Below are 22,234 nucleotides of genomic sequence, written 5' to 3' on the forward strand. Positions count from 1 at the left end.
ATATAAAATAAGTCTATATACTCATGTTTAAGAATATACATTATGACAAGATATAATAATAATTCTATGTATAATCATTTGTTGTGATCAAAATGGTAACCATGTGATTTAAAGAGAAAAAGCAGACAATAAAGAGAAAGGTTACCAAACTTGAATTTCTTACATAAATTTCATACAAAGTAAAAATATAGAGATATTTACAAAAGAATCTACACACACATGACAAGCATAATTTGTAGCAGTCTTGCTGTAAACATGCATTGAAATGTGTAAATACTTTACTTCTTTAGCAATGTCTGCCGCCCAACAGACACATGGAGACACAATACACACACACACACACACACACACACACACACACACACACACACACACACACACACACACACACACTTTATGTGCACATTAATAACATATTAGCATCAAGTCTATGTTAAACTGTTAAATTTTTAAAGACTAATTCATATAGATGCTCTATGGCTTTTCTGGGTGCATTGACCATGACAATATCAATCAGTTGATGATTAGTACATGTGCAAAACATGTAAAGGACAAAATGTTTAGGTGTAATTTGCGATCGATTTTGTCGACGCATCTTTAAAATCTAAATTGAAGTTTGAGGACCTTATGGTCTAACTTCTAAGCATCTTGCCAAACATACAAAGATTTTTCAGATGTATATTTCTAAAGTTCAAATATCTGAAGCATAGCATCTTTATACACCGCTAGTAAATATGCATACATTGACAAAAGTTGTGAAGAAAAACTTATTTTATGTTTCCCCATTTGTTGTGCTTTGTATGGTAACTTTTCTTTAGTCGTGCACATGTATCATGCATTTGCTAGCTTACTTAACTCATAAACAATGTTTTGTGTTTACATCATTTTATTGTCTTTTATTTTTACATCAATACAGTGGCGTTGTTTTCTTTATATAGATATAGATATATATACAAACAGAGAGAGAGAGGGAGGAGTGGACATGTTAGGTAAGCGAACTCTAATATCTGAAGTCAAGTTTCTCATTCAATGTCATTGATAAACAATATCATGGAATGTATTGTGATACCAAATATACATAATCACATCATGCAAAAAAATAGTTTAGACATCATTTGTTGGTGGTGCGGTAAAGCTTGTGTTTTGCAACATTAAGGTTGCGGGTGGAAGTCTCAAGCAATGGGTTTGACATTGAAATGAGATCATGCCACTAACAATTTGCTTCCAATAAATGGCTTGACATTGACATCTTTCAACAATGCATGGAGAGGTAAGGATAGGTGAGAGATGTGACAAGACAAACAAAAAAGAGTCTTGTACTTGACACATATATGTGAGGTGGGCATAAAGGAGCATGGTTTACATCTGAAAGATTTTTCAAATGTACATCTTAAAGACTCATTCCTTTTGTATTAGGGTTGTCCCATGGGCCATAGTGATACATGTATGTATATATAGGTGAGATATTGACAAGACACTGAAAAAGTGTCACATACTTTACACCTATATGTGGGGTGGATACAAAGGAGTATGTTTCATTGTTTTTATATTGCTTTCATATCATTACTCTTGTATTAGGGTTGTACCTTAGTGGTAAGGCATATTTTTATCACCATGTGCATTGGACTTAATATCTTACAACTTTCACGACATGGCTCAATGATGCACTGTAATGTAGAAGTTGAACCGATGGACACCTTATGAATTATGCCCTTACTCTCCCTCTAGCTCGTGCACACACCCACATAATTTAAGAGGCCATTCTTAACCATATCACCTTGGAAGTACAGACAAGTAAGGGGCACATGGTGTCTCAACATTTGCATTACTAATAGCAAAGATTAGCTTGGTTCCAAACTCAAAAAACATAGAAGAACTATTACTACCGCACTTGGCTCCAATGTTGAGGATCCTCGTTTTTTAGTTCTATTATGAGTTTTCATGCTCTAAAATAAAAGTGTTTCGCACCACTAGGCATTTCTTATATTCTACATACTTCTCCCTTCACTGAGTCATTTCTCTACTACACTGCCAAATTAAAATCATATTGTGCAGACTAACTAGTCTATATAATTTTTAATACTTCTAAATAATGAATAGTCCTTGTTTTTCTTTGTGGATGAACACATCATTTAAAAATATTAAACACATTTTCAACGCATCTTCAATCAATTCCACATCCTCCAATGTCATTATCTATTGAACAATAGCCCATTTCTCTACCATAACCTACTAAAAGGACTTAACTCAACCATTCCATGGCATCAAGGGTGGATATAGATATTTCCATGGCCACCTTGACGCATGTCTTAGACTTTATCAAACATGTTGCCATTATCTAAAAAATAATTCTTGTAGCATATGCATTATAGCTAGGTGTCAAGCTTGGGGCACTATGTTAGGGAGGTTCTAGCACCACAAAACCAATTTGGTTCAACATCAATATTTGAAACATTGATTTGAATATGCTCTTGCAATTCTTTGTTATAGGAATAATCAATTGTATCGCTAATTCCAATTGTTTAAGGGTACGACGAGCGAGGAACATTTATCCTATGACTTGGTTGACACATTGTTGAGAGTCTTTATGTTCAACTCTTGTCCTTTCTCATGGAGTGGTTGGTGTAATTGGAGTAAGAAAATCCACTCTTTTGTAATCTTTAAAAAAGTGTTTAATGCTTATCATCACTATTCAATTCATAATATTTTTGTATATAAACTAAGATTTCCTTTTTCTTTCGTTTTTCCAATTTAGTGTTCATTTTGGTGTAAGCCTTATCAACTTGAACTAGAATGTTCTTTTTGGGGCAATCTTGTCAAGTCTTCTAGTATTTATGGCCTCGCTTGAGTTCGTCTACAAGATTGCGTCTTATATAAAGATCAAGAGTGCTTCAAAACCAAATTCATGGGACTCGACCAATGATATTATAAGTAACTTGGGAATTTGCAACAAGTGAGTACCAAGAAGGCACAACATCGTATATACTATTGATATCTCAACAAGTTATGCTCTAGGGGCAATAGCCCCCCATTTAGGCTTGCTAACATACCTACCCCCATTCATATGGATTACCCCACCCTGTTGAGGTTGATGTTGCATGTCATTGAGGGTCTCTACCAAAAGATGAAAAGTTGTGATGTCCAACCACTTGTTTATGTTTATATTACAAAAAAAGAAAATGATTATGTTTGTTGTATTACCAACTCCGTCCAACCAAACTACAGAAGTTAAAGGCCCAACTTCTAGCGATTTACCAAGAGATTAAAAATGTTTGCAAGCTACGACATGCCTTGTGCATCATCTTTAAGGTTATCCAATCAATCTGCAACCATGTAAAAAATGTAAAAAACTCCAATAGGAGCTCATTTCAATATTATGTGAAAATTCATAGGAAAATATTAAGTGCTAGGTTATGGAGGGGATCCATGTTTTCTGGAGACGAAATGAACTTTCTCCACAATATCTCAAGCAATTTTGGAAATGGTTGTGGAACATAAAATGAGTTGGAAATTGTCTGTTTTTTATGGTTGTTGATTTCTAGAGCTATACCAGTTAATGGTTGGCCAAAAAAGGGTGAATTTAGACAACGTGTATCCTTTTTGTACAAATCTAATAGAGATTGCTAAGCATTGTTTGTAGAGTTATGATTTTGTGATGGAAATATGGAAAAGAGTCATAATGTTGTTGTTACCAATATATCCTTGAATGGTGTATACATGGGGAGCGGTATTAAGGGCGATGGTACAAGATCAACCAATGGTATATGAGATATGGTTTGATGCAAAAAACAAGTATACCTCTAATTCCACAAATAGAGACTGGTAAACCTAAAATGTGGCAATTGGTAAGTAGTATCACAATGTGGTATATTTGAAAGGCCAAAATGTTTGAAGGTATTCCAAAATGTGACCGAAAGACATGCCTAAATAATTTCTAGGATTTGGACATAGATTGTGCATAATCTCAAATATTCGTTGGATAACATAAAAGGTAATACACAATAGGCAAAGTTACAACGATTGGAGTTTCATGCCATATGGACAAAGGAATATTTTATGGGAGGATTTCTGCCAATATGGAGTAGTTCTACTCTACACCAAAGTATTTATTTAAACCCCCACTTAGAACTTATCACATGGGTCATTACCTATATGTACATGCTTCATGTATAATCTTAAGGCGTTTCTTAATACTAATACACTATCTTTCTTGGCAAATAATAATAATAATTAATTAGAATTAGATCTTTTGTGATGTATATCCATGGGGATTTGAGCAAATGTATTTATCCAACATTTTAGAACCCTTCTTTGTGTAACAAACTCCTTTGTGTGAATTATCAATGGCTTAACAATGTCCACATTCAAAACAAATATGATTTGTAATTTATCTCAAGTGTGTTAATGCATCTTAGTGGTGTAAAGAATCTCACAAAAAATTATTTCCAAGATTCCTTTAATATTGTCTAAATTCGTTCAAGGGATGAGTAGAAACTTTTCTTTGACACTCAAGATTGGCATTTTGAGAACACAATGAAGAACATGTTATAAAAAGAGACTTAACCTATTGTACCACATTTACTTAGTCACTTAGTTAAACATTGAGTTAAACACGAAATCAAGATTAACAAGGCTTATCCATTTATTGGAAAACCAACCACAATCAAGTATGTTTGGCCATATGCTTTATATGTTTTACACACATTTATTAATATAATTGTGTGTTTTTGCCAAGGGGAGAGAGAAAGAAAGATATGTAACCATTCAGTTAAGTGCGCGCCACTTAAGTGCATCATTCTATTAAGTGTGCTTTTTTTATAGAGGTCAAAATCCCGATCAAAAAAATTACATTGTTCATGATGAAACTACATCAAACAAAATAAAAACTATGTTCCAAACATTCAAAAAACAATAAAAGAAAGGAGTTTCTAACAAAAAAAAAATTTAAAAGAATTTGTTACGTGATGGTGGGTGGGGTCTCCTGGAAATGCACAAAGAGAAATGCAAGGAAAAAAGAACCAAATCTCAGAATTGGTCTCTCCCGTCGTAGCGTTTGTGTGCGTGTTATGTGTTGTATGTGTGTGTGTAGAATGGTGAGTAGGTAATTTTGATTCTCGTTAAAGAAAATAAACTTTCCTACTTAACCCAATTATCCATTTCCTTTTCCGTATTCATTCAATCTTAATTATGTTTCTTTCTTTCTCTCCCTCTCTCACTTTCTTAATTTTGTTTCTTTCTCTCCATCTCTCCTCCTAAACATTTCAACAAGAGTATGCTGAAACCATAAACATTTCAGGTCAATTATATCACATTAATCAATCACTTTTCTAATGAAGAAACATATGATACGAACAGAGAAGGGGAAAATTTCAGGAAACCCTAAAAAATTTCAAAAAGCCCCAAATTTTTTCAAAAAACCCCTAAATGCGCAGCTCAGTTAAGTGCGAACTTAACCGAATGGTTACTGTATATTAAAGTCTTGTAAGACCAAAATTGACCCATGAGACAATTGTTTCACAACAAAAAAGGGGTGTTTACTCGATCATTGAAAAAAAAATAAAAAAAATAGAACTTATGCTAAAAGAGTTCTAGTATTGTACAAAGCATGTTATGGTGTAACATATTCAATTGGCTTTGTATTCAGCCTGGTTTCATGTCCATCCAAGTCTCTCGAAAAGTAGCGGGAAGTCAAAGGGTTTCGATGTGGGTGTGGTGCATGGTACCCCGTCATAGCTTCTAGGCAATCTAACTCACATTCCCTTATTTTTGAATTGCTTCTAGACCATGTCGAGTTGCGTTCAAGCTCGACATCCAAGGGTGTTTGATTGTTCTTTGGTTTTTTGCTTCAGCACGAGAGAGGCCGACTGGTGCAGGTGTGTCCACATTCATCGTCTCCCCCTATCCCTGAAAAATTTCATTGGTTACATGTTGGTGAATATTAGAAAGGTTATTGTAAACATTTTGTAGCTTATTCTCTCAATGTTGTTTTAGCTCTAATATATATCTACCTAATTTCTTTGTATTTGGAGTATCTAATAGTTTAGAGAGGGGCTGAGTATGTCTTGGTATTTTGCCCTTATCTCGGTGTAAGTTGGACATTTGCATGTAAAGTGATACTCATCTCTATTTCCATGTGACATAATCTACATATCCTTCCCTCTCTAGGGACTCCCTTTCTTATCAAATGCACTAAGGGTTGCCATTGGACAATGTAGAATATCATCTCACCAACTTGATATTGAGTTAGTGCATTTTAGATATTTTGGTCATGTAATAAAACCTAACTTAGAGAAGTGCATGAAGTGTTCCTTATAGCACAACATTTTAAAAGGGAGTGGCTCTAGTGGGTTAATCCATTTATATCGAGTGTAAATTTGTCATATTTCTTGGCGTATTACTTTATTATGGTCCTCATGAGAGGTTAAAGTGTTATTAATCTCGTGGAGAGAGAGAGAGAGAGAATGTGGGGATCATTTCCTCAAATGCATATTCAAGTTTTTTAATAGCATTACAGAACGTCCCTCTTCCTACATAGGCATATGATAGGCAGAGAAGACTAAGAAGTGTTGTAACTAAATGGATTTTACATACAATTAATATAATTGTGTGCTTTTACCAAGAGAGAGAGAGAGAGAGCTATGGAATGTAGCATCTAGTTAAATAAGAGATATCTATGGGGAAATAGAGAGTTGAGAAAATTGGGTTCAACGACTTACCTCTAGGGTAAGCTAATTATGATGAGCAAGAGAGAGAGAGAGAGAGAGAGAGAGAGAGAGAGAGAGAGAGAGGCCATGGATTAAACCCCTACAATCCACAATGGCATATAGTAAATTAAGAGGATCTATTTAGAGTAAATAGAGAGGAGAGAGATTTGAGTTTCAAACCCAAGACCTAGGGTGAGAGATCACTAGGGTAAGGTAAGAGAGAAAGAACTTTATAATGATTTATATTATTTGTGATCTTCTAGACTATAATTGCCACAATCTCTTCAACTCTTCTTCTTCTCTCCTTTTTCCCTGATCTAGACTTAACAAATACAGTACTTACAACTGCAGGAATTAACTCAAGATCCAAGACAAAGAAATTCTACCCTTCGTGGATACTTTTGAGCAATGTTATTATAACTTCCCGCCATATCATTCCTTGCCTGTAATAAAAGAAAAAGAAACTCAAATACTTCCAGACTCGGCTCAATTCTAGATTGACAGCCACCTTGAAAAGCAAAGTTTCACATGTTGTGCAAGATGGTTGTCCAATCACAAGTTACCCAAGATTACAGCAAGGAAAAGTAAATAATATATATCAATTCCTCTTTGTTCCAATCATAACTATCAAGATATGTATGAATGGTGATTACAGATGTATCCTGTCATATTAACAGGTGCAGCTTGTTCAGTTTCTCAATGAAAAGATGAAAGATCCATTCAGACAAAATCACGTAGGGAAAAAATGAGTTTCTTCTTGGGGTTTATAAATCATCACAATATTCATTCAATATGCTGCACCAGCAGACCCACTGTTTTGTGAGCATGATGGCGCATTACTCAAAAGAACAACTTTCATCTAGCAGCTTTGGAACATTGTGTCTCCAAGACGAACTGATAAATGTTCCAGACTAAGAAACAGAAGGTTGCAATGATGACCATTGATGCTGAAATTTGAAGGTTACCAATGTAGTATTCAAGTAGATGTCTATGAATTAAAAAAATAGAACTAGCACCCTTGAACAACAAACCATCCGATAGGGCTTTTAGCTTTCTCACAGGAAGCTCTTCAGTTATAGCAAACATTAACTTTATACAATGTAATGAAGACTCCCTCACACACATTGATGCTGGCCAGTACCTAACCAGCTTTCATTAGAAGCAGCAATCAGCAAATATTTTATCAAAAAACATCAGGATGGAAACGCCCAGGAATAGATGATCCTTCTTGAGCTTTTCGAAGATGCAAATTCAGAGCATAGTTGTTCATCTGACAACAAGGGAACAGAAGTTATCAAAGGGAAGTCCTCATCAACAATAAACTCTTTATTAGCATCATAAGAATAAACCAAAGAAAATGGGTTAGCATCATCTTACTTCCAAATTCCGGATCTGCTCTTGATACTGAGCCATTAATTGCTTGAGTTGCTGCAATTCTTGTGAGGAGTTATCATGTTCAACCTGCCGCTCATGTTGAATAGCAACCGCCCGTTTTAGAATGTGATTGTCGCGAAGCAAGCACTGCAGTTGCTCTTTCAGCAAAGTATTCTCCTGCAATATAACCCCTTTGCAAGTCAAAAGAGAGTATTTCAAAGAGAACAATGTTGTGGTTGTGCCTCCGCAAATTTTGCAACAATATTGAATGCATAATTGTCGCCTCATTCACCTACCTTTGAGAAGATTATTTGTATATGTATATGGTCAAAAAAATGTGACTGTGCCCTAAGCAAATTTGCCAACAATATTGAATGCACAATTATTAGCATACCTTCTGCAAATCTTCAAATAATGAGCCACTTCTAGACAGGGTAGCTTTCTCAAATGCCTCTAAAGCCCGTGCTGCACGTTCCTTAGCATCATCAAGATTTGAGGCACTGAGCATTTCTTGTACAAATAGTTCAACCCACTTTGTGCCTTCTACTAATGAGGGAGCTTCTTGGTTTGTACCATCCATGGAAGATTCAGCACCCACTGGCTGGGATCCAATTTCTATAATTAATTTCCATATAAAAAAGAATCAGGTCTGTCTTTTAAAACTTTGTCAGAAGGATTTGTCCATCAGAATATTAGAATGCCATATATCATACCTTCTAAAACTTTGTCAGAAGCATTTGTATGGTTGGGTAAGTGGGAAGAGTCCTCTCCATCACAGTTGAGTTGGAGTTCATTGAGCCTCTTAATAGCAAAGTCCAGGTTATCTCCACTTTCCGCCAAAACTCTTCCAATCAACTGGAAATGGAATACAAATAATTCAATCTAAAGATGTGTGTGTGCTGCAAAGAAAATACAGAAAATACGGCTTCATATGCTAAATGGACTAGGGACTTTGATATAGCCCAGAGGCAGCCTCCACAAAAAAATCAACATCATATTCACAAAACAATAAGATAAGGCATACTCTTCAGGACTTTGACATGATATATAAGAAGAATGTGCACCAACCTCTATTATTTGAAGAATGCGGTGTTCGTCACTGGGTACAACAGTCGGATAATCAATTAAGTGTGGAAGCAACCAAATGAAGGTGCATGTATATACAATGACAAACAAAGATAGATTGAAGAAATGGAGCTTTTACCAAATAAATTAGCTATCCCCTATCTGTAGATTATGGTACAAGTTTACTGTCTCAAGGTTGCAGTCACAGTAAAATATGGTGCAATTGTTTTAGATCGGATTATACACGAAGAGACATCTCATAAAACCAAATAGGAGACAGATTTTGTAAACGAAGAGACTTATAAACGAAATTAGCCATGACACAGGTGTGATCCTACATGGTGAATGTACAAATTGCATTATTCACACATTGAGAATCTATTGCATTTGCATTGTATGGTGATGCCATACAATTAAGAGTGGTTTATAAAACCAAACAATCATTTTGTTTCTCGTCGTAGAAAGCTTGCCTGAGTTGCGTTGAATTTCATATATTGGCTGCTTCTGTCCTTCCAAACCACTACACGCATTCTTATTTTGCATTTGACAAGCTATCTGAAGGAGCCTCAAAATAAGGATCTCTTTTTACCCAAAGAATAGTTCGTGAAGAGCTCATCTTTGAGACTATTTTTTGCCTTTCTTTGCAACTCCCTTTCATTGATAACTTGAGGTCTATAGCTCAGCCATGGCCAGGTGCCATTCTCTAGCAGTGACAGTGAGGCTTAGGTCAACTGTGATCTATTTTTATTTTTTTGTCTTTTCTGCCCAAACATCCTTTCATCAATAACTTGAGGCCTACAGCTCAGGCATGGTTCGAGAACCAAAACCCCAGCAGTAACGGTGGGGCTCAGGTCAATTGTATGATCTATTTGTTTGCCTTTTTTGCCCAAACTTCCTTCATCAATAACTTGAGGCCTACAGCTCAGGCTTGGTTTGGAAGCCAAGCGCTAGCAGTACAGTGTGGCTTAAGACAAGTGTATGAAAAGTTGTGATAGACTGTGAAACCATTATAACACAGGGAAAAAGATGTCATAGGGACAGAGGTTTAATCAAATTGTTACACCTGAAGGATATGATATTGGTAAATACAGGACCGAATGGTTGAAATTATAGCCTCAATCTTATTGGAAAACTAGCTTTAGGCTTTCTTGACAAACAAATATGGACAATACGACAGAATTTGCTTGCTTGCTTGTTTGATTGATTGTAAGGAACCAGTAAGGTCGTAGATGAGCCTGCTGGTTCATCAGTTCAATGACGATAATTAACACTACTTATTGATTATGGCCACGTCAGATGACCAATAGGGAGTTGGTAGCAGAAACCAGATAATTACAGCACAACCCCAAAAGAAAAGAAAAGACGGGAATTGACATGACCACAGTCATTCAACCTCCTCATGCTATCTGTGTGGATGAACCTCATATCCTTCTACTGGCTACCTGAGGACTGGATAAATGCGACTCGCCTTGACATTGGTGGTCCAGCTTATGAAGAAGAGACAAACTGTGGCCTTTTCCTGACCTTGTTTCATCTTATTTTTCACTTCTAACATTGTTATTCTATTATTAGTACAATAGATACTAAACTCGTCAATCTACTTTTTTTCCAGTAAAAAATACAAAGCAAAGTAAAATTTAGAATGGATGTTCCCAAAAAGTTTCAAACCATGCTGGAACTCCCACTCCCACTCCTAGTTACTTCCCAAGATGAGAGTTCTGTATGCCCTGTTAATTTTTTATGAACAAATTAATTATTTTGTATTTGAATTACTAAATATTTATAGAATTGATTCATAAGTGTTGTTTCAGGAACAAGTATTTTTTTGTTGTTTCTTCTATATGGAAGTTTCCTCGATGTTGCAGATGTGTTAAACCCAAATCCTGCACATCATGCATATATCTTGCATACACATCATGCATATATATCTTTTTGGATTGATCCATATATAACATCTTACAACCAGATACTGATGATGTATTCCCGACTTGGTCTCTTAATTTTCTAGTTTTCTAATGTATTTAATGGCTTTATATCTCATATTAATATGAGCCTTGAAACCTTTATGAAGTGATTAAACCATAACTATCTTCTATCAAGAAAACAGTTTACATATTTATCAACATGAAGAGAAGTAACTAATATGATCTAAAGAAAAGCATAACCCACAAGAAGAAGAAAAAAGTATCCATATATCTACATCAGAAAAGAATGCCTCAAGAAATATCTAAAAATAAAAAATGCATTAAAACCTAAAGCCAAAAGCCAAAATGGAAAACTTAAAAGACAAAAAAGCAGAAAAATACTTGTTCATCCATGTCAGGAAAGAGAGCTTTCAGCTGAAGAAATGGATCGATGACAGAGGTATCAATCCGCAGGGCTGGGAGACGGGAAGGAGAGCCCCCCCCTCCTCCGTTGCACCGCAACCTCTTCTGGGTGGGAGGGTGGGTTTCTTCGAAGAGGGAGCGCTTGCCACAGACAATAGCCGACATGGCAACACACGGCAAAGAGTTCAATGCCTCTGTTGTGTATCAGATACACCTCAATCTAAGATTTCTCTGTTATTCCTTTCTTCTTCTGATCAGAAACAAAAATCAATTGAATCTTTCTCTCCTCTTGATTCCTGCAACAACAACATCATCAAGAACACATTTTCTGAAAAAACGAAATAGGATTCTTCTAGTATATGGCAGATAGCAATCAGCAACTGTTCAGTATGCGCCAAACCAAACCACAAAAACCACAGCCTAATGGCTTAACTGATTAACAGTTTGGTTCAGTTTAGGTTTACGAATTTGCAAACGGTTCCGTCAGGTTTTCCTTTGGCTTGGGTGTTCAAAGATTTAGTTCAAGTCTTTATCAGCTTAACAGTTTGAGGTTTAAACAGCTTCGTTGCAGATTTAATGGATTAATGGTTTAGGCTTAGGACATTTTTCAAATACTATTAAATATAAATTAATTTTATAAAGTTAAGAGCTATAGCCAATTACCATCATAAGTTATAACATTTATCAGCTTAACAGTTTGAGGTCTTTATCAGCTTCGTTGCAGATTTAATGGATTAATGGTTTAGGCTTAGGACATTTTTCAAATACTATTAAATATAAATTAATTTTATAAAGTTAAGAGCTATAGCCAATTACCATCATAAGTTATAACATTTATCAGCTTAACAGTTTGAGGTCTTTATCAGCTTCGTTGCAGATTTAATGGATTAATGGTTTAGGCTTAGGACATTTTTCAAATACTATTAAATATAAATTAATTTTATAAAGTTAAGAGCTATAGCCATTACCATCATAAGTTATAACATTTATCAGCTTAACAGTTTGAGGTCTTTATCAGCTTCGTTGCAGATTTAATGGATTAATGGTTTAGGCTTAGGACATTTTTCAAATACTATTAAATATAAATTAATTTTATAAAGTTAAGAGCTATAGCCAATTACCATCATAAGTTATAACATTTATCAGCTTAACAGTTTGAGGTCTTTATCAGCTTAACAGTTTGAGGTCTTTATCAGCTTCGTTGCAGATTTAATGGATTAATGGTTTAGGCTTAGGACATTTTTCAAATACTATTAAATATAAATTAATTTTATAAAGTTAAGAGCTATAGCCAATTACCATCATAAGTTATAACATTTGAAATCCAATATTTTCTTTTTTCCCTCAATTTATATGCAGGAGACTTTTGGTTAGAAAACTCTTTGTTAAAGAAGTGAGCAGATGTTAACACAAAATACTAGTTTGCAACAAACTACAAAACTGCAGCTTAACAGTTTGCTACGTTTTGTTTGGGAAAGATAGGGCAGAACGTAAAAAAATTAAATGATATGCTGGAAGATTTAGGCCAGAAATAGAAGCCAGAAGTCTGTTACCATTGTATGATAGGAGAAGCTAGTGGCAGAGACCTGAAAAGAATGAAGTAAGAGGTCCTTTGCACCTTAAATAAAACCTACTCCTGAGTGGGAAGTTAATCATATCCCTCCCCTTGCTCTAACATAAACTTAGATTGAAGTGACTTGAACAATTTGTGGATCTCTATCCCTTACAGCAGAAAATAATAATGATTTTGATGATCAAGATCTGAATATTTAACCCATGAATTGAGCTGTTTACTGCACTTCATGCCCTAAGTTGTCATAAACGTAGATCAAAGGAGTTGTAGGGGGGTCCTGGAACAAAACAAAAACAAAGAAGAAGGAAAGGAAGTGAAGAAGCTTGCCAATTCTTCAGAAGGGAAGGAAGAAAATGATAATAGTGCAGAATAGGCAGGGATAAAACAATATTAACAGGGAAAGAATCCACAATGGTGGCATGCTTCGCCGAACCTCAGGGCACCAGAACATATACATTCAAAAAAGAGGAATCAAAGGAAAACATATGGCAGAGATGAAAAGAATGGCGTGAGACCAATGGCAGGAACGGGAAGACTGCAGTGAGATATGTGGCCGAAACGAAACGAAACGAAACGAATTTAGGCATATCGCAGAGAAACGTAAGAACTAAGAGAACAGTTTTGAACATCAGGCCAATGATGTTGGGGGTGAAAGCAACATCGGACCATGTTGAAAAAGATTAAAAGACTCAGAAGAGACAAAGAAACCCTAAAAACAAAATTCGAAAGGGACGCACGTCGATTCCGGGAACAGCTAAAACCTAGAAATTGAAGCCAAAAGAAGAAGTAATGACGAGAAGGAGAAGAATCGAGGAAGAAAGGAAAAAAACTCAAAACTATAATTGCGATCCGAAGAAGAAGAAGAGATGGAGAGAAAAGAAAACCCCGAAAACGTAATGGCGAGCACAAGAAGAACTCAGACGGAAGGTAAGGGAGGGGAGCTATGGAGATCTACGCAGAGAGAAACGGGACAAACAGAATACAGAAAATGGAAAAATAAATAAATAAAATTTAACTAAAACAGAAGAAAAAGGGGGTAAGATGAGCATACCTGTAAAGAGTGGTCGACTGAGAGCTATGGCGCCAGAGAGGGAGAGAGAGAAGAAGAAGAAGAAGAAGAAGAAGAAGAGGGACAGAACGAGCGCGTTCTGAAAGAAGAAGAAGGACAGAGGAAGATCGATCCAACAAATGGAATGGCCGGCCGACTGGACATCATGCATCATATGGATTATCATGCATCATGCCTCCATCATGCATCATATGGATGATCATGCATCATCATCCATCATGCATCGTGTGGATCGCCATGCATTATCCATCATCCGGATCACCATCATCCGGATCATCATGTATCGGTCGAGAAGTCGGCTCCTTGTGTCGTCGGTCGGTCGAGGCATCGGACTCCGAGTCTAAACCACTTGCCCGCCCAACCATTGACCACACATGCTCATCGAATTTGCCCTCGCCACCTTCCCACCAACTGCCCGTCCACCCTTTTGTTTCGACCTTGTATCCCTCTAACGGCCACGATTGGTATTATTATACACATGGGGTTGAGTCGAAAAACATATGCAATACCTCCAGCCTACCCCACCCCCCCACCATCCAATCGGTGTCCACCCCCCTTGCTTTGATCATTAGCAGGTAGAATAGTATGGTTTGATTGAAGATGGTTATTGAATGTCAATATGACCATTATCATCACCATTTGGGTGCTCTTTTGTTAAGGTGATATTCAATAAACCAGTGGCACATGCTTGTGCCTGATTCCAATATTTGGGGGCCCTAAAAGAAACCCATAACATGTGCGAGTCCTAGATCCAAAGATCCTGTTATAAATTATCTACAATCCCTATTTTTAAAGCCAATTGTAAATCGCTAGCCCCAAAAGGAAACCTTGGAAAAGAGGTGTGTTGATTTGTCGTCGAGTTTTCCAAGGAGAAATTTATATTATATAGCCTTTTGGTTTGACAACCCAATCTATTTAGTGTGTTCACATCGTCTCCATTTCATTGAATCAAATTACTCGTGTTCGATTTTTGCAAAATGTATGTTGACATATTCATATTTACTGCACACTTCTTTGTTGTGACTTATACCTTATTACTAATCTTTTCCCATGTCCCAACTCTAAACGTAAACCCTACTACTATGGTGCATAACTCTTAGCATTTAAGCTTCAATTCAATATCATTTAAATGATCTACTTCTTACTTTTTCCTCAAATGATCACTTTCCACCAGGATTGGGAGTTATAATCAAATTTGGTTTTTTCCTCCCATCGTATGCCACATCATGACAATGTTGGATCACCTTTGTCCTCATGCGTTGATCTAGGAATAGGGTGCATCACTCCCCAATGACAAAGACGAAACATACATCAACACCTATTGACGCTTGCATCTTGACACTATGCAACCTTGGAAACCTTAAAGGCTTCTTAAGTTAAAGTAACATTGACACACACCAAAACACTATGGTAATTAGAAAAACATGTTTGTACAACTCAAATAGATAATTAATGGATAAAAATCATACGAGTTGTCTAAATTAAATATATAAAGTATAAGTAGAAAACGAGTATATACTAGATTAGTTGGTGCATAAATGACCACATGGATGGAGACTATTGTTAATAAATGCTAATGGAAGAGATTGATGACCACAAGGTGACCCGGAAGTTGGAGCATCCAAAGTTATGTTTTTCACAAAGAGTATGGAGGGACAAGGAGGTCTTTAGTACTAAATAGGTGGATCAATAATATGGAAGGCTATTTGGAGAAGTATCAAGTGAAGCCATGCGTGTGGGTGGACATAACATATGGGTTTCTTGAGGATGACATCGAGGACTGGTACCGTGCAAAAAGGCAAAGAATGCCCTATTGGAGATTGAGGCCATCAGTGCGGAAACAAGAACAAAGTTATGTAATGAAGAACAACAAGTGATGACAAAAGTAAACTATGATGAATTGATCAAGAAAGACAACTTAGCAAATATCAAGATCAAAGAGATAGAATGTGTGTGAGAGAGAAAGAGAGAGACATAGAGGCACACAATGTAACTGCTTATTTCAAAACATTACAATACAAGAATGACACTATCAAATCCCATGAACTAGGTTACAAAGCTAGTTATATACTAATTGGGCTAGGGCTAACAATCGGCAATAGTTCGGTTTGAACTGAATCAATCAAACCTCGAAACCGCGGCTTAACGGTTTCAACGGTTTAGTTCAGGTTTAGGTTTATTAAAACGGTTCGGTTTCACCAATTAGAAACCGTGGTTTAAACAGTTTAACAGTTTTTTATTTTGTATTTTTTAAAAATTAAAAAAAAATTGTTTTTAAACAATCTTTTCATTTTTAAACCTTATTCTCACATTTTAGGAACATCTTTAAAATTTTAAAAATTTCAAACAATGAAATATTATAAATTTAAAATTTTAAAATTGACCTAAGTTGAAAACCGAAACCAAACCACAAAACCGCGGTTTTAACGGTTTGAAAAATGTTTAACGGTTTCATCATTCGGTTCAGGTTTCAAAATTTTTAAACAGTTTGATTCCAAACCGATTCGGTTTTGACCCTCTCAAACCAAACCGAACCGTTGCTGATTGTTAGTTAGGGCAACGACCCTTTGACATATTTACATAATATCCTAAGCCTAGTCTATCCAAAGTGGGACAATGTGAATACGGCCATCATAAACCTGTATTCGACATGCCATATGATGGTTAGAGAGATTTCAAACTACAAGTGCAAAAAAAGTTCATCCTGATGGATGAAATTTTGAAGTTAGAGAATGAAAGCAAGGGTTTACCCCTAGAGTTTGGGAACTCAAGAGATAAATTTCTAAGTATAAGATATTAATGGTCCAATTATCTAATATGAACCATTTTGTCAGGTTACACGAGTTTCTTGACGGTTCGTGGCCTTCCATGATGAAGGAGATTAAGAAATGGGGACATGCAACTTGGAAGGAAACGATTTGAATCACAGAACGAGTGGGTGATTAGGAGGTTGCCCAAAACGAAAAGACCATATGCAAGAAAGGGATTCCCTCGAGACTCAAGAACTCAAGTGGAGCTTGAGCAGCAAGAAGAAGAGAAGCCAATTACTGAAGACGAAATAACTTTGATTGATATTGGCTCAACCACAATAGACGAGCCAAGTTTTAGATGGACGAAATGGTTCAAATGGATGTAGAGTCGAGAGTAATATCAAGATTGAAACTGAGATCGAGATGAAGGAATACCCAACTAAGGAGGTTGAACAAGAAGAGATGATGGAAGAAGAACAAGAGCCTAAGACAGAGAAGATTGAGCAAGACACTAAGGTGGAAGAACCCCCAAGGCAAGAAATGAAGATCGAGATAAAGGCGGACTCAACCAAGGTGGTTGAGAAAGAAGGACTCCAAAGAACCATGGTGCAAGAGCCCAAGATTGAGGAAGACGTACAAGAGGTGGAGTGCAAGGGATCACCACCAACCAATGTTGAGCTAAAGATTGAGAGCAGTTCAACAAAGGTAAGCTCGACTTCAGTATGGTTATTTGCAAACAATTGAAGAAGTTTTTGTATATTGCCTCTGGCCACTTTAATTTTATACCAATGGAGGATATTGTTTCAGGAAAAAAATAGAAAAGAAAAGAAAGGTGAGTTCAACTGAGATGGTGGAGCTAGAAGTAAAAAAGGAGGAAACCCCTCAAAAGGCTACCACAAGGAATTTTGAGATTGACCAAGGCGAGGAGGTAAAGGAACTCCATCAAGGGGATACCAAGAAGATTGAGAGTGACTTGGAGGAGTCGGGGTGGAGATCAAGCCGCATAAGTGCTTGGTACTATATTGGACTCACTGAAGGGCCCAATCCCAAACCCAATGAAGGCACCACCCTGGGTTGGGACAACCCAATTCCAATGGGTAGTCCCAAGGGACATCCTAATTACTAGTCCCAACGACCATTTTTGGCCCATATAGGAGGATCCCTCCTCATTTGTAATTCATTCTTTGTTTACCATTTTTCACACGTATCACGTGAAATGTAATATTTTTTGTCTCATAGGTCATACTTTACCTCCAAAGACGATAATATAATCTATTGATCGATCGATCTATCTATCTCAGCAAAGCGAGCAAGCTCAACCAGATCTGGATCGATTGGATAAGCTAGAGCCGAATCATATCCGGATCGGTGTCCTGATAGTATCCAGAACCAGGAGCTGAATCGGAGAGCCGAACTCATGTGTGTACCAGTAGGACGTATAAAGGTCTATGCTTCTAGACTACTAGGCAGTCATGGTCCTTGTAGTTAGTGTCAGTCGCTCATATGAGCATTGAAGTACATAGTACTTCTGTTAGTCCCTTGTGGACTTGTATAAAGAGTGCTCACTGAGCACATCCTATGTACTGAGTGTTATTATTTTGAATGGTTTTTATGCTTTCTGCTATCTCTGTCTCTCCTGTGTATTCTTTGTTCCTAAACTTCCATTAAACCTTTATTCTTTGTTTTCTGTTTTCAGTTGCTATCCGGATAAACCAGTTTGTCAAAGCTTCTGCATATTAACTTTGACATGGTATTAGAGCGCAAGAGTTGAGAACCTCCGCAACCGATGAGAGATTACTAAAGACAAACCCTAACACCCGGTAAAGAGCGAAAGATGGACAGAGGCATGGCAAACTCGATTCCCACAAAGAAGCTTGACAGACACAACTATGCATCATGGTCATACAAGATGCATCAGTATTTGCTCGGATATGGATATTGGAGTTATGTTGAGGGTGCGAATGAGATAGGGTTGGAGTCGTCACAAAAGGAGTTTCCAGCATGGGAACAAGGAGGAAGCAGAGTTCTATACTGCCTTGCATCATCTGTGCATGACAAGATGATCGACTACATTAGAGATGCTAAGACGCCGAAACAGGCCTGGGAAAATCTGAAAAAGATTTTCGCCGCAAGTACCTCAGCCCGGAAGCTACAACTTTGGCAAGAATTGAACAATATCCGACAAAAGGATATGTCAATTTCAGACTACACCGCGAACATAAAGGAGATTTGCGATGCACTAGGGTCCATTGACGTCACGATAGACGAGGACGAAATGGTGCAAATCTGGCTTGGTGGTTTGGCTCAAAGGTACGGGCCCATCCGAACCGTTATCCTCACCCAGGAGAAATCATTGTCCTTCTTCGACCTGCAATCGATGCTTATGGTCGAAGAAAACCATGTGAGTGGGTCAAGGAACTCAACAGGACAGTCGGATGATGTACATGGAGGCGGAACAACCTCGTGGGTGTGGAGGACGAGGTGGGTTGGCACGCTATAGTGGGGGCTAGCAAGAGCAGAATTGGAGGCACAGAGATAGTGGCGACTATAGTTCCGGACCCTCCACAAGCAAGGGGAGTCAAAACAACGCCAAAAACCAACAATCGAAAGCCAATATGGAATGTTGGTACTGTGGCAATAAAGGCCACCGGGAAAGCGAGTGCTAGAAGAAGCGCGCTGATTCGGATAAATCCGGATCCGGCAAGGCTGAACAAGGGAACTGACAAAGCTCGCACTATGCAGAAGGATCGGAAGGATCCAGAACTAGGAAGACCGAAAAAGGGCCAACCTTTGTGATGAAGCACAAGGCTTACTCGATGAAGAATATCACTTCCAAATCAGAGGAAGTGTGGTATGTTGACTCCGGAGTGTCTAACCACATGACAAGCCACGAAGAGTGGTTCTCATTTCAGGAAAAGTCGGAGCAATCAGGAATTCGCGAAACCGGAGACGACACTCCCCACCCAATTGTGCATGTCAAAGAAGTCCCTTTAAGCCATGTTGGAGAAAAGGGAAAGTTGATGAATGTACTACATGTTCCAACAATCACAAAGAACCTGGTGTCAATCGAGAAGATCGTCAACCAGGGGATGCAATGTTGGAGACACGGCATTCTAGTGTGGAACAAATCAACACTCTTCTGAAAGAAGATCATAAATAGATACAATCAAGGTAGGTTGATGGCAACAAAAACATAGAACAATGAGCCACTTAGAACGCAAGAGGGAGAGAGAGAGACGTTGGGCACAAGATGAACTAAAGTCAGCTTATATACTGACTAACTTAGGGCAACTACCCTTCTCACTATTTACATAAATAGCCTAGACCTTGTGTGTACAAAAGGAGACATTGTGAATACTTCCATTAGAGACCCGCGTTCAACACTCCCCTGTAATGGGCGTATACATCAAAATTCTGTAAATCCAAATAAATGTACAATACATATTGATACAAAGTTTTCGAATAAATTGAAATTTCGTTCAAGTCGGTGAACTTCGAAAAAACTAAAGGCAGAACTAGCCAAGGTTGGGGAAGCTAAAGCCGAACTTCGAACTGTTGAAGTCGATTGTTCGAAAACATCCTAAGTGTTTGACTTAATCGGACTGATTCTTCGTTACGCCCATCTGGTGCTGAAGGGAGTGGAATCAATCCATTGAAAGACACTTGGTCATCCCATCTGCGATATTATCGGTTGTAGATATCTTCTTGAGGCCGATTTTCCCTGAAATGACGCAGTCCCGAACAAAGTGATATTGAACATCGATGTGCTTCAAAGCGTTGTCACGGAAATCCGCGAGTACGTGTAGGATCCTAGGCGGGACCACGGGGGTCTTGGACTAGGGAGTAGAGGAGAAATGGGAGCGTTGCTCAAGAGGAGAGGAGAAAGAACAAGACATTAACATTGAACAAGAAATAGATGGAGGCAAGATACACAAACAAATTATATCAAGAATACGCAAACGATTACAACCATGGCCGCATAGGCCAAACCAAAGACTACAAAAAACCCTAACCGGATAAGTAAAGAAGAAGAGTAAAACCCTAGACAAAACCCTGTTGAGCAAGCAAGCTCAACCGGATCCGGATCGGCATCCGGAAGGATGAGCCCGGTCGGTATCCGGAAACAACCAGCCGGATTGGGGAGCCAGATTCGAGCGGGAAATGGAAGCCTAGTAGTAGCCTAGAATACTAGGTAATCATTGTCTCGCAGTCAGTGTCAGTCGCATGTGTGAGCATTGAAGTACCTGTCAGTCCTTTATGGACTTGTATAAATAGTGTTGTTTAGCACGTTCTATGTAAAGAGTTTAAGAGTTAATTTTTTAATATAGTTTTATGTTCTACTCTCTCTGTCTCCTCCGTGTTTGAAGCTTTTCCATTAAACCTTCATCTCAATTTCTGTTGCTATCCGGCTGAGCTGGTTCTGTCTGACGCTTCCACACATTAACATTCACATGGTATCAAAGCGCGAGGGTTGAGAACCTCTGTAGTCGACATTTGCTTCCGAAGACGAACCCTAGAACCCGGTAACAACAAATAGAGAGAAGATATGGACAAAGGAATGGCGAGTTCACTTACAACAGAGAAGCTCGACTGGAGCAACTATGCGTCCTGGTCATATAAAATGCACCAGTACCTGTTGGGGACTGGATATTGGTGCTTCGTGGAAGGAACAAATGAAGTAGCACCGAAGTCGTCACACAAAGACTTCCCGGTATGGGAGCAAGGAGCGAGTCGGGTACTATACTGTCTCGCGTCCGGGTTGCATGATCAAATGCTCAACTACATCAAGGATTCAAAGACGCTGAAGGAGGCTTGGGAAAATCTTCGGAAGATTTTCGCCGCAAGTACCACAACTTGTAAGCTGCAGCTTCGGCAAGAGCTGAACAACATCCGGTAAAGAGACATGTCGGTTGCGGACTACACCACCAAGATAAAGGAGATTTGCGACGCACTCAGGTCCATCAACGTGATGGTGGACAAAGACGAGATGGTACAAATCTACCTCGGTGGTCTAGCGCAAAGGTACGGGCAAATCCGAACAGCAATCTGCACTCGGGAGAAACCACCGTCCTTCTTCGACTTGCAATCGATGCTGATGGTCGAAGAAAACCACGCGAGTGGGTCAAGGACCACTCAATTGGATGGTCGGATGTTGTACACGGAGACATATCGGCCCCATGGATGTGGTGGATGAGGTGGGTCGGCACGCAATGGAGGCAGCTAACAAGAGCAGGTCCAAAGGCATAGAGGATGTGCTGACAGCAGTTCTGGACCCTCCACAAGCAGGGGGAGTCAAAGCGGCGCTGGGAACCGGCAAGGAAAGGCCGAGACGGAATGCTCGTACTATGGCAAAAAGGGCCACACGAAAAGCG

The 22,234-nt window shown here is 38.2% G+C and overlaps 1 protein-coding gene across 1 annotated transcript; it reads right to left on the reverse strand.

Annotated features, from left to right (window-relative positions):
• Positions 1-7,283: 7,283 nt before the first annotated feature.
• Positions 7,284-11,766, reverse strand: LOC147869278 (uncharacterized). Its single transcript, XM_087327998.1, has 5 exons — positions 11,450-11,766; positions 8,792-8,933; positions 8,473-8,693; positions 8,082-8,255; positions 7,284-7,974 (listed from the first exon to the last, which is right to left on the reverse strand). The coding sequence occupies exons 1-5, from the start codon at positions 11,633-11,635 to the stop codon at positions 7,888-7,890; spliced, it is 810 nt and encodes a 269-aa protein (XP_087184124.1). The 5' UTR covers positions 11,636-11,766; the 3' UTR covers positions 7,284-7,887.
• Positions 11,767-22,234: the final 10,468 nt, after the last annotated feature.

The sequence above is a fragment of the Azolla caroliniana genome, unplaced genomic scaffold (genome assembly GCF_043228905.1).
Source record: "Azolla caroliniana isolate FFs.n. ecotype wild unplaced genomic scaffold, voAzoCaro1.0.p SCAF_1, whole genome shotgun sequence".
NCBI classification, from domain to species: Eukaryota; Viridiplantae; Streptophyta; class Polypodiopsida; order Salviniales; family Salviniaceae; genus Azolla; species Azolla caroliniana.